The sequence below is a fragment of the Enoplosus armatus genome, chromosome 1, assembly GCF_043641665.1.
Source record: "Enoplosus armatus isolate fEnoArm2 chromosome 1, fEnoArm2.hap1, whole genome shotgun sequence".
In the NCBI taxonomy this organism is placed as follows: domain Eukaryota; kingdom Metazoa; phylum Chordata; class Actinopteri; order Centrarchiformes; family Enoplosidae; genus Enoplosus; species Enoplosus armatus.
The window spans coordinates 675,001-689,723 of record NC_092180.1 but is presented as its reverse complement, the minus strand read 5'-3'; the positions used below and the strand labels follow the sequence as shown (position 1 = coordinate 689,723).

General features: G+C 43.5%; 2 protein-coding genes across 2 annotated transcripts; one reads left to right on the top strand and one right to left on the bottom strand.

Moving 5' to 3' along the window:
- Positions 1-1,677: 1,677 nt before the first annotated feature.
- cebpa (CCAAT enhancer binding protein alpha) lies at positions 1,678-4,804 on the bottom strand. Its single transcript, XM_070907597.1, has one exon. The coding sequence runs from the start codon at positions 4,612-4,614 to the stop codon at positions 3,697-3,699; it is 918 nt and encodes a 305-aa protein (XP_070763698.1). The 5' UTR covers positions 4,615-4,804; the 3' UTR covers positions 1,678-3,696.
- Positions 4,805-9,245: 4,441 nt separating this feature from the next.
- On the top strand, positions 9,246-14,369 carry cebpg (CCAAT enhancer binding protein gamma). The gene is made up of 2 exons (XM_070903004.1): positions 9,246-9,358; positions 11,422-14,369. Exon 2 carries the CDS (start codon positions 11,516-11,518, stop codon positions 12,023-12,025), a length of 510 nt encoding a protein of 169 aa, XP_070759105.1. The 5' UTR covers positions 9,246-9,358; positions 11,422-11,515; the 3' UTR covers positions 12,026-14,369.
- Positions 14,370-14,723: the final 354 nt, after the last annotated feature.

The window sequence follows — 14,723 nt, the reverse complement described above, 5'->3', positions numbered from 1 at the left end:
AAAGCACTTTTTATCTCAAACACATGTTTTCTTTTTCCTTTGTTTTCAGCACAAAGTGACTCTAAATCTGCATTTTTTTTCTTTTTCTTTTGCACACAACTTCACTTCTGATGGATGATTTTAATTTTTCTTCTCCTACAACCAGATTTTGGGGAAGTTTGCTGTTTGGACTCAGTGATGGATATTTGATCTATCAATGGATTTCTCTGTCTGATTGATCAGCTGACACAGTGATGACTCATTCAGCTCAACTCAAAGCTGATTACATGATTTATATCAGAATGATGTTCTGTGTGTCTTTTAAAGCTTCTTGAGCTGAATCTTCTGCTGGGTCTTCACAGACTCACATTACTCAAACAAACGCTGACGTTTAGCATGTGACACATAAGTCTCAAGTCAAGACCAACAAGTCCTGAGTCAAGTCCAAGTCCTAAACTTTGTGTTTCAAGTCCTGAACAAGTCTTCATGTGTCTGTCTGCTGGTCTGCACAGTTCTTTATGTAACTGGCTGCTGCTGCATTGATTCCTGGTATGTCTCTTTGTTGAACACTTTTGACTTTTCATCCAACATTAACTCCAGCCTATACATATATATATATATATATATACATATATATATACATACATATATGTATATATATATATATACATATATATATATATATATGTATATATATATATGGGGAAGTGGTTAATGTTAACAGATTAATGAGGATTTTGTATTAAACACAATGTCACTTTGTAAGAAAAGCTACTGGTCTGGGTGAGGGGGCCCACATCACACCTGCATCTTGAACTGTGTCAAGGAAGCTCACTTTGACTTTGTTCCTGCTGGAGCTGAAGAGAGTTGTCTTCCTCACTATGGTAAAGTATTACTATAGTAATATAAATGAGGTGGTAAAGTATTACTATAGTAATATAAATGAGGTGGTGTAGTGATGTAAATGTATTACTATAGTAGTACTACAGCTCTCGGCTGTCCGGCAGATTGGAATGACTTCACTCATGTGAACGTGTAGTCCAGCCTGAGCAGCTGAACAAAGAAAGACACAGGTCAGAAACATGAGATCAGAAACCCCAAGTTCAAGAAATGTGATCGGGATGTTCCTCCTTCTGACTGAACAGGCGCTTCATAAAGAGGCTCTGGTTTTGGGGGCCTTGACCCTTTTGGGCCCTGGCCCTGAGCCCAGTAATCCATCCCATTAACATACATTATTTGGGGCAAAAAGCAGCAGCAGAAGAAGAAGCAGCAGCAGTTACAGGTTATTGATTGTCAGGGAACCAGAGTGCAGCCGGCTGCCAGAATGGAAAACTGACCATCAGTTGATTCTTCATCTATAACTTCAACTTTTGAATCATGTGAATAAAACTTTCAGTTGGACGGTTCAAACCTCCAGACTGCTGAATGAAGCTACATGACATTTATTTGTGGCTGATGGTCCTGTGAGCGCCCCCTATTGGCTGCAGGAGTTCTGCCTGCAGGCATCAACGCATGAAAATACAACTTATATATGTTTCTGAGCCAAATATGAATCTAATGTTGTCAGAGAAGATTAACTGTTTAAAAATTAAAATAATTCTTCAGACCAACAAATCTTCAAATAAAAGAACCAGACAAGAGAATAAAATCCAATAAAATCAACAAACCCACAGCAGAATCTGATAAAACAAGCTCTTTTATTATAATAATTCAGATTTTTTGGTATTTCATATATATAGTTATTTATATATATATATATATATATATATATATTTATATATAGGCTTATTTTACAATTGAGACGTTAACTTTGAAACAAAAATGCTTCCTTTTCCTCACTGACACAAATCATCATCTTTAAAAATCTTTCTCAACAGAAGATGACGAGCAGATCAGCAAGAGGTCAAAGGTCATCTCAGAGGATCAGAAGGCACGGCGTGTGTGTGTGTGTGTGTGTGTGTGTGTGTGTGTGTGTGAGATGATTCAACAGTGGAAAAGAGGAAGAGACATGTTGCATAGGAACCCTTTTCACATTTAGTTTTTTGTCTGTTTTTCTCTGAAATCAGCTACACATGAACACACGTATGTAGAGCGAGGCGTGTTTTCAGATCAGTACCCATGAGTCGAAGTCCTCGCTGTGCTTCATTTGACAACAAATAGTGCACACGGCAAAGCTGCTTTACTGCCGCCGTCCTCTGAAAAACACACATCTCCAAGGCTGCAGAGTTCACTGCGAAAACGGCAAACGATTCAGTTCTTTTAAAACTCATGAAACATTTTCAAACTTATTAAAAACTCATCTTCATGAACTTCAAACAAACAAGTTCCCGCAGGTTTGGAGATACTTGGTTTTCACTGGACAGTGACATGATGAAGCAGGTACCACACTTTCAATTCCAGTCTTTTTTTTTTGAGAGTGTTTGTATTTTTCACTTTGGCTTTAATCACCAGATGCAGAGCTGAACTCAATTATTATCATTCATTCAGACAAAAAACCTTGTATCTCCACAACATCGACTTGTAGGGAACTAAGAGTGGGAAGATGATGCGTTTTATGATGTCATAACTCAAACGACCTCTACCAGGTTTGTGATGATCTGGAGCTTTTACTCCTTAAGCTGGTTTGACAGCATGAAAAAAGATACGAGGTTTCCACCTGGAGATATTATGTTGGTTCACAGTTTCACGTCTCAGTCAATAAAAAGACTGAGATATGAACTGTTTTCTGTCTCTTAAAACATTTAGATATTTTGTGATGAAGATGAGTTCAGCTGTCTGTCATGTGACCTATAGATGAAGCTGATATTGTCCATCACCATCAAACACACCTCTAACCTGTGAGGGAACAGTACCTCGTTCAATCGGTCATTATTGTCTCAGAAAATAAACATACATACACGTACAGTTCAGCCTACATGCAAGCAGTGTGCACTTTGCATTTCATAGCTCTATAAGACAAAGTTCATCAGGAGAGGATATGGAGACGGTAACTAGTATAAAACAAAATAATTAAGAAAAAGACGCACAACAGGCTGATTGGGGTCGTCCCCACCATGCCCTACCTTAGCTGCACTGATATGTGAGTCGAGTGTGTGGCACACTCAGTCTGTACGGAAACAAGGCACAAGAACAACCAGTCCTCTGTTGTGTCTGCAGGGGGAACCAGCTTATCGGCTTTTGCACAAAAGTTTAAAAAGGCACATGAACACTGCAGAAAATACAGCCTGAATAAGTCATTTTGTCTCCAAGTCCACTGAAGTCAGTTTTCTCAGAACAGGTGAGGAAGGATCAGCCAACGAGATGATGAAGATGAAGTCACCTGTTTCCAGTATAAAGGATTGTTCATGAATCTTTTGGACTCACGAGTCGTTTTCTGTCCAGTTTTGTGATCTGACACTTTTTTCTAGAACATTCTTGTAAGTGAACAAGTGAAACTGTCTCACCAGTTTGGCCTCAAAGTTTTCTTGTTTTACAGAAAAACTCTTAAAGGTTCAACATGATTTCATGTTTTGAGACATTTGCAGATTTTCTTCACGTTTTGAGAGTTTTTAAAGACAAGACGATTTGTTTTCTGCAGTGAACACTTCAGCTGCCTCAGTCTCCTCACAGCTCTCAGTCCGTCCACACACATGAAGACATGTAGAACTGTTTGTGAGTATAAATCCAGCAGTGTACCAGTCCATCTGGAGTCTGGTTCCAGTCCGGTTCAGTAGTCCCTCAGCTGCCCATGGGTTTGAAGGATCCGTCCGGCAGCTGTCTGAAGATGCCCCGTAACGTGTCCAGCTCGCGGGTCAGGTGCTCCACCCTCCGCCTCAGTCTGTCGTTGTCGGTGGTCAGCTCCACCACCTTCTGCTGCGTCTCTATGTTGCGGATCTTGGCCTTGTCCCTGCTCTTGCGCACGGCCACGTTGTTGCGCTCGCGCCTCAGCCGGTACTCCGGGCTGCTCTTGTCGACGTGCTTCTTGTGTTTCCCGCCTCCCCGGTGCTGCTCCATCAGCTTCATGCCGCCCTGCTGCGGGTGCTGGTGCGGGTGTTGGTGGTGGTGGTGGTGCTGGTGGGGGCTGGGCACCGGGGTCGGCGGAGGGGTCGGGTGGCCCGGCTGGAGGTGCATGGTGGTCTGCGCGCAGTGCGCAATCTGGTACTGGAGGTGCGGCGGCTGCTGCTGCTGCTGCTGCTGCTGCTGGGAATGCTGGGAGTACTGCTGGGAATGCGGGTGCGGGTGGTGGTAGGTGGGAGGCATGCCAGGGTTCAGGTCCTCGTCGTCCCGGGGCTCCTGCTTGATGGCCACCGGTCGGAGGCGCGGCGGGTTGTGCTCGTAGAGCGGCTCCAGCTTGGACTCCATGTAGTTGGACATGTAGAGCTGCTGGGGGCCCGGGCCGCATGGCACCGAGTCGTACTCTCCGTTCATGATCTTGAGCTTGTCTTGCCGGGAGCTGTGGTGGAACAGGTCGGCCAAGAAGTCGTCGTTGAAAGCCGACGGGTCGATGTAGGCGCTCAGGTCGATGGAGGTCTCGCTGTCTCCGATCTCACCGCCGAGTTCTGTCGGATCTCTGTAGCCGGAGGAGGGCTGCTGGCCGTGGTTTAGGCTGCTCATCAGGGGCCGGGGCGCGACCTCGTACAGGTTAGAGAGCTCCATGGAGAATCTAAACCCGGGCAGACATGGTGAGGAGCTCCGGGAATCCAGTTTGTAGAAAGTCAAATACTGTGAGAGGGGGCTTTAAACCTGCAGGCATGAACTGAAGTCCGGAACGTAACAGGTTTTATTTTCTGTTCAGAGCAGAGAGAAGCGGAGCGAAGCGGCTTAAGGCTGCAGGATGTCGGTCTGATTCCTCCTGCTCAGTAAACTCTGAGCTGTCAAACTGCGGTTATATAGCAGGAGGGAGTGGGCGGGCACACACACACACACACACACACACACACCACAGTCCTGGGTTTAACCCACTATCACTGCACAGACACGGTTTTCGGAGGAAAACTAGAATAAAATGTTAATTATAGGATGCCCTGCGTTAAGCCCCTCACTGCGAACTCCGTTTAGAAATCATTTCCAACAAACTAATGTTAGTACTTTTATCATACTGGACAAGATACACCAACGTTAGTCTGACACTCTGATGGAGCGAGAGCCAGTCAACAATTCGGCAAAAAAAATCAAATGCACGAATCATCGCTTTTCGCTCATTTAACTCCGAATTTCAACCTGTTGGCTGAGTTTACTACCTCACACGTGTTCCTCTCTGAGCCGCGCTGAGCTTCAGTGTGACATGATTCAAATGAGAGGTTATGTTTATAGAACTAAATGCTGTTGTTGTAACTTATAGGGTATGACGCAGAATATTAATGTTATTGTAAAAGATGTGTATCGCTACCTAGAGGCAATGCGACATTAAACTGACACATTTCCGAACGGAGTTTGGCATTATCTCCGTAATAGCCATAAGGGAGCGGCACCGATCAGAGACAGGAATGATACCGTGCTTGTGCAGGTTATTACATTTAGGATACCGCTGGTGAGTTATGAACGTGAGGAAGCTTCATACTCTGCATGTCTCTGTGCATCAGGCAACAACCCGAGCAGCCTGGAGGCTCGTTCATTATGAAGCTCTGCGGTCTGTGGAGGAAAGCCGACATTTGTTTTTATTTGTTGAAAATATTGTTAAAAAAAAATAAAACTCGGTTCTTAATAAGACCAAATGATGGACAGGACAAGTGTGATTAGTTGATTATTGGTGAGGTTTTTTTTAACTGCTCTCTTATGAAGACGTTGTTTGGTAACTTTAATTGAATAATCCTCCCACACACACACACACACACACACACACACACACACACACACGGAGGAGATAGGGAGCGGGGTCCCTGCAGGGGTAACAGGGGTAAGAAGGTTCACGTCAGGGCTGTGAGGTGGTTCAGAGTCTGGCGGACTGGAGCGCCCTCTGTCGACTGAAGACATGCTCTGAGGCTGTTGGGAGGAAGTGCCCTTTTAATTTCTTCTTAAATTCATTCCGTTTTCATTTTATTTTCCTGCCATTGCTGAAGGACAATTATATTAATGAACCGTCTGTCCTCGTTGTAGCATCGCTGCTCATGTTCTGAGTCTGTTTTGCTTTCAAACTGCTGAGAATGAACTGTAGACTGCAGACTGCAGTGACTGAACCTTTGGATGAGGTTCATTGAGGCCGTTACGGGGATCTTTGAGGAGCTTCTGGGCTTGATGTGAGAAGTTTCAAGGCATCCTTGAGGAAGTTGCAGCAGCCCTTGAGGAAATTAGTCGACTGGATTTTCTAGTTTAGTGTTGATGGAAACTTTAGTCCTGCAGTTTAAAGCTCAGAGATGGAGGAGCTGCTCTCAGTGAGAGACGAGCAGCTTCCAAGGTTCCAATGGTCAAGGCGTTTCCAGGGGTTCTTGAAGAGGTCCTAGGGGTCAATAAGGAGGTTATATGGATCCTTGATTAGTTTTTAAAGATCTTGGAGATGTAAAGCATCCTTGGATTTTAGGTCTTTAAGAAAGTTCAAGGTTTTGTTTAGGAAGTTCTGGAGATCATTGAGGAGGATCAAAGGGTCACTAAGGAAGTTTAAAGGGTGCTTGATGATATTTTACTGATCCTGAAGAATGTTCCAGGGGTCCATAAGAAAGTTCCAGTGGACCATTATACCACAGTTTCTGTAGGGATCAGGCGTTCAATCGGTCCTCACAGAGCTGGATCTTGGAGAGGTTTTATGATGACGAGTCCTTAAGGACATTCCAGGGGCCCTTGAGGAGGTACCATTGATCCTCGAAGGAGTTGTAGAGGCTAACAGGTCATTGAGGAAGTTCCAGTGGACGTTGGGGAGTTTTTCCAGCTCTATAATGAGGTTATAGGGATGTTAAAGGGATCCAAGGAGGTTCTGTGGATTTTGAAGATGTTCTAGTGGTCCTTAAATAGTTTTTGGGGGGTTTGGGGGTCATTGGGGAAACCTGGAGATCACTGAGGAGGCTTAACAGAAATGAAAACATCAACTCAATAAATCCGTTTTACTCTATTCTGAAGTGTTTTTATTTGAAAGGTGAAAGAAGTGAAACAGCTTCTTTAACTGGAGTCATCAGACAGAATACAGCTGTCACCTTCAGTCCTACTGAACTCCACAGTGAGTCCAGAGGTGGTTTAACTTGGCACATGGTGACGGTGGATGACTCAGACAGGGCGCGTTGGACATGTTGACCTTTGACCTCTCTGACTGATATAGTATTTAGCAGACTGATCACACAGCAGTGTATTAATACTGCATTCATTCTAATAACTTTATTATTTTATCCTGCATTTAAACAGAAGTGATGAACACGTTCATCGTCTCGTCTGTAAGTTCCAGTAAAACAATGACACGTTTCCATTTACAGCATTTTCTCTTTTCGCTGTATGAAACAATCTGATGGAGTCATAAATGCTATAAAATTTTACCAAGAACACATTTATTACTTATTATCTAAATTATGTTTACATTGCATTAGATTCTCTGCACTGCCATGTTACTTGTACCACAAGGCTGCATATACAGGAACACACAGAAAGTTCAGATTTGTTGAACTTTGACCTGAGCAGCACAGCCAATCACTGTTGACCTCTGCTCAAACTGAAAGATGGACTAAAAGCTGATGACTTTCCAGAACTGTACAACAACAAAGTAACCTGATTAAATCACATGAAAACGATATTCGCTTCGAAGTATCAGGATGCAGATGCAGCGATCTACTGCTAGCAACATTAGCATTGTAGCTAAGGTGACGTCACAGCCAAGAGTTTCAGAGTGGTAAATGCTGCGCTGACCAACAAAGAACATAAGACCCGTGTTTTTCCACAGTAATGTGAAAACACCTTTTAATGGTTTTAAATTTACGCCACACAGATTCTGTGTGTAGTGACAGCTGTCATGTCATTGTGCTGTGTTGTAGAATGACAAAACAAATAAACTGAAGTTGAGAAATTGAGAACTACTGACAACCAAAAATACTTTTACAGTATGTGCTAACACGCTGGGACAATAAAGGTGCTATAATTACATAAATAGTAAGTAATGAAATCTGATTTGTTCAGTGATTCAAACAGGTCCCCTGCTTGAAAACAACCGGCCAATCAGAGCTTTGTAGGCGGGATTAAGAATCATTTTCCTGTCAACAGAACAATAACAGAGAAACAACAGCTGTGGATGAGCTGTTGGCAGCTGCACAAGGGTCAGTTTACTCGTCATGGTCCTCCTCAGCCTGTTTAACATCCCCTGTGTCTCTGGAGGACAAAATAACCCTGATGATGTCACAGTGATGTCATCAAGGTTCAGGGTGTGAGACAACGACACCAGATCCAGAAGTCCAGTTTGAGGAACCGATCAATGAGAAACAAAGCGCTGCACAGAGGTTTATAACGAGAGTTTTTGTAAGAGTTTGCATCTATTTTAATGGTCAAACTTTCAATGTCTTTAAGGTCATCATCATGACGGAAGCAAACAGAAACTAAATCAGTTTATATAAAGTCATTTTACATTTTTGCATCTTAAATGGGAGAGCCGCTGTCAGTGCAGCACTTACTACTCAACTGTAAGCACCTTTGGCAACATTTAAAAATACCGAAATATTAAATGACATTGTTTTGGCTTGTTGAGGATATATGTGTATCTTGTAACTGTCCTTTAAGTTGTTGGCTTCCTCCTTTATGTAATGATGCTGTAACACCTCACCTGTCCACATTAATGAGCTGTGTTTTCTTTAATATAAAATATTTTTAAGATAAGATAAGCTAACCCTTTATTAATCCCTCAGCGGGGAAATTTGCATTGTTCCAGCAGCATACAGGATAGTGCAATAGCAGAGACATAAGTACAAAATCAAGATATAATAAATAAAAACAATAAAGACTAAAACTAAAAAAAACTAACTTTAAGGTGGATTTGTTGCACAGAAGGACGACACAGTACAGGGTATTATTATAGTATTGATAGTAGTGGCAGTAGTACACATATAGTGAGTATAATTAGTAGTTTCAGTGTGATTAAATTTCGTCATTCAGAGATGAAGTCATGCATGTATGAACTCATTTGACCAACCTCATATTACATAAACAAATCAACAGAAAACGACTCACTTCTATTGGTCGAATGAGGGATCAATCACGAAGTGCATTGCATCACTCGCCTGTGATTGGCTAATCGCTCGCGTCGCCGCCTCCTAGTCGCCTCTGATTGGCTGATGCTTGACATTGCCGTACATGGTAAAAGAGATTTCGCAATCGGCTCCTCTCCATGTTCTAAACAAAAACACTCAGAGCTCACACAGACGGAATTAAACTCAAACTTTCTACGTTAACTTTTCCTACTTTGACGGATGGTCGACTCCACCGCCGCCCCGTGAAGGTAAACTGTGTTTTAAACTGTTTGTGGGTCCGAAAAGGAGAGCTAGCAGTAAGGTTAGGGTTGTTAGCACCAGAAGCTAACTAGCTGGCTAGCTGCCCGGCTAAACGGCAGTGTACTGGCTTGTCCGAAGAAAGTGAAAATGTAGATTCGTTTGTGTTCAAAGCCAAATGAGAGACATATCAGCGTTTGTCTTTAGAGTGTGGAAGCTCCACGTTGAGTCTCGCGGTAGTGAATCATCTGTTGGCTGCTTCGAGTAAACTAAAAGTTGTTTAAAGTGCCCGGAAATTCAAAATTCACGGACTTGAAGGGACTCGCACGGATTTGTCAGCCGTGTCAGGGTGTTTGTCGTGGTTTAGTTTTTGTCGAAGCTCATTTAAGTCACCTAAAACATGAGATTTCTGCTTAGCCCCGCATGACTCCGGAGTTCCCCTCTCTCGGCACAAAGAGAGCCGATGATGATGCAACAGCAGGCAACAGCCGGAGCTCTGCTGGTTTTCACCCGGAGCGCTTTCCCCTGCGCACAGCTGACTGGCTGCATGGCAACGCGCCGACCAATCACAGCAGCGCTGCTAATTGGCCGTACGGAATAATAATCCGATCAATTACCTTGTCAGATGTCCGCTGCTGTTCATAGACACACAAACAGCAGCAGGGTGGAGGTGGTGGGTGTTTGTGAGCAGCAGCAGCAGCGGCAGCACCAGCGGGGGGGACATGAAGCCTCTTGATTGATGGATTGAGGTCAGCTGAGAATCTGCAGGCTGACTGCAGATGTAAAAAAAAAACATGTTATTGGCTTCCTGCACAGGTCTGGAGAGGCCATGGGTGTAATTATGTCTTGTTTCACAGTGGTCACAGAATAAGTAGCAGACTAGCTGCTAGAGCTGCCATGATTAGTCAATCAATCAAGTAGCTGATTGAGAGCAAACATGCTCAAGACATTGCAGTTCCAGCGTCTCTGCTGTGAAGATTTGATGCTTCTTTCATCTGAAGTGAACAGAAAATGTTGGAGCTTTGGACTGTTGGTCTGTCAGAACATACAAATCAAACTGTGATGGACGTTTTTCACTATTTAACAAGAGTGCATAACAGATTTACACTGGTACAGTGGAGAAAAAGGAAATAATGCTAGTAACATAACATGGACTATTTTCACCATTTTCTGACATTTTATAGATTCAATGATTAGTCAGTTAATTGAATAAACGATCTGCAGATTAATCGATAGTGAAGGAAATCACAGTTGCAGCTGTATTCTCCTTGTTCGCTTGTTGAACAAACATTAAAAGGTTGTGCTTTATTTGTCTAATTAATGCTAGTTTGCATTGTTTCATGTTTTCACATACAATAACACACTTGTATCGTAGAAAACCAGCAGTGGAGATATGTTCCAGCTGCTGCCTTACGAGTTTCAACTTGAGAACGAGTTAAACATTTTTATCGTGCAGCGAGAGGAATATCTTTATGCCTTATACCTCGTTCATGTCATGTTGCAGTTACCATGGATACGAGTTTCTGACCTTAAAATGGCAACATCCAAGTTGTATCTGAGAAACTCAACAGATTTCCAGTTTACTGATTTAAAACAGACACTGACAACTAGAGCTGAAACCACCCATCTATTCATTGAGAAGTCAGTTGAGTCATTTTTAAAGCAAAATTTCAAAGTAAGAAAAAGTATAGTATGAATCGACTGACGGTTCCTGCTCGGCCTGGCTGATGAAGCGATATAGACTCTTCATCAATACCAATAAGAATAATTTTCCGTAGTTTCACTTTAAATGCAAACTGCCATGAAAGCACATAGAGCATAGGCCCCGGCTCATAAACAGCCTGTCAGATCCTTTGATAACAGAGCTGCTGCGAGTGACACACAAACAGCCAATCATTGGACAGGTTGAACATGTGACACAACAACAGCAACGGGTAGCGTGCAGACGGGGAGGAAACGGTTAATTCCAAAGTAAAGTGATCAAATTCAACCTTTGTTCTCCTGGTTGTTATTAAACAGGATCAATAATTCTGGATATGGACTGAACCCCTGGTCTGTTGTCGTCCTCCTCTAGGCTCCATCGAGGTGAAGACTCTGAACTCGTGTTACCGTTTCCTCTGTATACCTGAGGAGACTCGGAGATCGTCACCTGCAGGCAACACATCCAGATGAGCCGGCCGTCGCAGCCGAAACCAATCACAGCTGACCACAACGGTGTGAGCGTCATCCAGAGTCAGGCCCACGCCGCCACTTCCTCCTTGTCTCTGCCGGCGGCCGTAGCCGGACTGCAGCAGGTCCCCCAGCAGGTCCCCCAGCTCGTCCCCGCAAACCCTTCAGCCGGAGGCGGCAAGGCCCTCCCCCCCAGCAAGATGAAGAAACCCCACGCAGACAAGGACAGCGATGAGTACCGTCAGCGCCGCGAACGCAACAACCTGGCGGTGAAGAAGAGCCGCATGCGCAGCAAGCAGAAGGCGATGGACACACAGCAGCGCGTCAACGAGCTGAAGGAGGAGAACGAGCGGCTGGAGGCCAAGATCAAACTGCTGAGCAAAGAGCTGAGCGTGCTCAAAGACCTCTTCCTGGAGCACGCACACAACCTGGCCGACAACGTTCAGCCGCCCGCAGGTGCGGAGGGCTCCAGCCCCGCCCCCAACAACGCCACCACCAATGGGCAGTGAGGGGGTCGGAGCCACAGGGATGTTTGCTTACAGGGGCTGAGCCTGCTGCAGCCTTTCTGGAAACTCGTGTCACTTCTCGCTCTGGAAACATGGCCTCAGCCTCACTTCTTCTTCACTGCTTTTCTTTGGTTTATTATTTGTTTTCTCATATTTAATCCGTTACTACCCCCCCCTTTTATTTTCCAGTGCTGGAGAAGTTCTGAAAAATATTAAGAGGAAGAGTTTTTGAAGAATCAGGCAGTTCTATTCAAATAGATTTTCTTTTTATTTATTGAATATTTGACAAAAAAGGCTTTTAAAGTGAAAACCACAATTTATTTTAATTGGTAACTTTTAGAACTGAGTCCGATTCTATCACATTTTTGGACCAGAGACCAGAGTATTGACAGACGGATGGATTGATTGATCGATTGATTGGAAGAATGTGAGTAGATGTGAGCTCCTACAAACTGAGACGTCGTCCAATAAGGATTCACACTGAGTGAATCAGAGGGACTGGACCAGCAGACGTCTGTAGGAACTTAAACACGTTTCCTGTCGGCTCATTAAGAACACACTTGGATGTGGACTCACTGCCCCCCCCCCTGCCGCAGGATGATGATGTAAATTATTAAATTCCCTTTTTTTTAGGATGTGTATTTTCTTCTGTTATTCTACAAAGACTTTTTCAAACATGTCTAGTTGAAAACCTGATGAGAGTTTTTAAGGTTGTAAGTACGTTCACTACATGTTTTCACAGTCCGGGTCTTTCCAGAGTTCCCTCCATGATTTACAGGTTTTTAAGACTCTGCATACTGAAAAATACCTGTTTCATATTTGCGTATCTTCCTCTGCAGAGGAGAGTGACTACAGATCTGTCCTTCAGCTGGTTTTACCCACTGAATGTGTTAATCGACTTCACACTTTTCATGTTGGTGTCCATCGAGTGTTTCCTGCAGGGAGGTGACGTTTTACCTCACGGCCCGGGTCACCTGTTGTATCTGCAGGTGACCTCAGCTGTTAGTGAACACAAGAGTCAATCAGTTTCTAAATGACAGCTTTAGGAGTCAGTGAAAAGGATTTCTCCCCTCTGGGAAACATAACTGAGCTATGACTCAATGATGAAATGATTTCTGATGAACATGAACACGCTCGTTCAGGTTTTAAGCAGTGCTGCAACCAACGATTATTACTGATACATATATCAATTCTTTTTATTGGTGATAAATGTTTTAGCCTTTTAAAGAGGCCAAATAACACCAGGTGTCTGCAGAGAATAGAATACTCCATTGGAGAAGCTGGAAACAGACCATGTTTGTTTGCTCCACTGCAGAACTGATTATTGATTATTAATTATTGAAGTGTCTGTCCTATAACTAATTGACTAATGATATATGACAGTCAGACCCAGGTTGTGTGTGTAAAAATTCATTTTAAAAGTAGAGATCTGCTGAAGTAATCTGTCAGTTTGACCCCACCCAGCCCTCCACCTGGTGGTGTGTCCCGGTCCAGGGTGTGTGTGTGTGTGTGTGGACTCAGACACCTCAGATGCATCAGACACTTGAGGCGAGCCGCAGCTTGAATTAAATCCAGTTTTAAACCGGGCCGGTCGCCGTAGCGTCTGTTAATGAGGTCTGAGCAGATCTGGACAGGCCCTGCCGAAGCCCCCCCACCCCCAACCCCCCCTGCCCTGCCAGTACACCACAGAGGGGGCGTGTTGTTGTCTGACTTTATAATTATGTGAGCTTTGTGCAGGCGTGGAGTGTTTTCCACAGGATTTGTCTGTCAGGAGCTTCACCTCCCTGCAGGAATGTTGTTGTCTGTCTGAGTCCTGCTGCTCTTGAGCCACTCAGCTCCGCGTTCCCACAACGTTCCCACAACGTTGTCACTGTAAACCAGCTCTGATCAATACGTTTTGCACTCTCTTAAAGTTCTGTTGTTTTTATTCACTGAACACACTGAAAGTGTTACACTGGTTGAACTTGTGGTAAATTCAACGTAACGTTGTGGGAACGTTCCCTGCTCGCTGGGTGAGCCGCAGTTAGCGCAGCCTTCATCTTTTTCACTTTTCTATTGTTTGTTTTTCTACACTTTTATTAAACAGCAGCATGTTTCTATAGAAGTCTTTGCATGGGGGTGTCTGCTAACTGTCTGCTGCTCACACAGAAGAGGAAATATTGTGACAGTGAATTAGGAAACAGGTTGGATTCTGTCGTTCTGTGAAAGACGTGTTGGGATGTTTGTCATGTTTTGCTTTGGTCTGAATGTTGCTGGGCAGCATTTCTCTGTCGTCACTCAGCTTTTTTATATCAGAGGAATCTGGGGTAACGTGCATTGTAAATTAAAATTGAGTATAAAAGTTCAACCGTGTGTTTTGTGTTTTTTTTATTCCAGATGTTTTCACTTAAGCAGCACAAGATGAAAATGTCAATTTTCATCATTACTTTTTACTTCAACATCGTCCATGTCTCCTCATTTATACAAAAGTGCCTTAAAATGAGGTAAAGAAGTTATTGAGGGAGGAGCTGAAGAAATAAAAATTCTTCACTGTCAGAAGGTTTGTGGTTTTTCCATGCTGCTGAAAAATGAAATAGCTTTCATTCAAAACATCTTTCAGCATTGGTGACCTTTTAATAACCTGTGAAAGAATATAATATATTTATTCAAATACTACAGTACAGTACAATTTTGCAGTTTTGAATGTCACATTGTTCTGTAC

Bases quoted from the DNA above. Each gene is read 5' to 3' on its own strand.
- cebpa (XM_070907597.1), bottom strand. From the start codon at position 4,614: ATGGAGCTCTCTAACCTGTACGAGGTCGCGCCCCGGCCCCTGATGAGC.
- cebpg (XM_070903004.1), top strand. From the start codon at position 11,516: ATGAGCCGGCCGTCGCAGCCGAAACCAATCACAGCTGACCACAACGGT.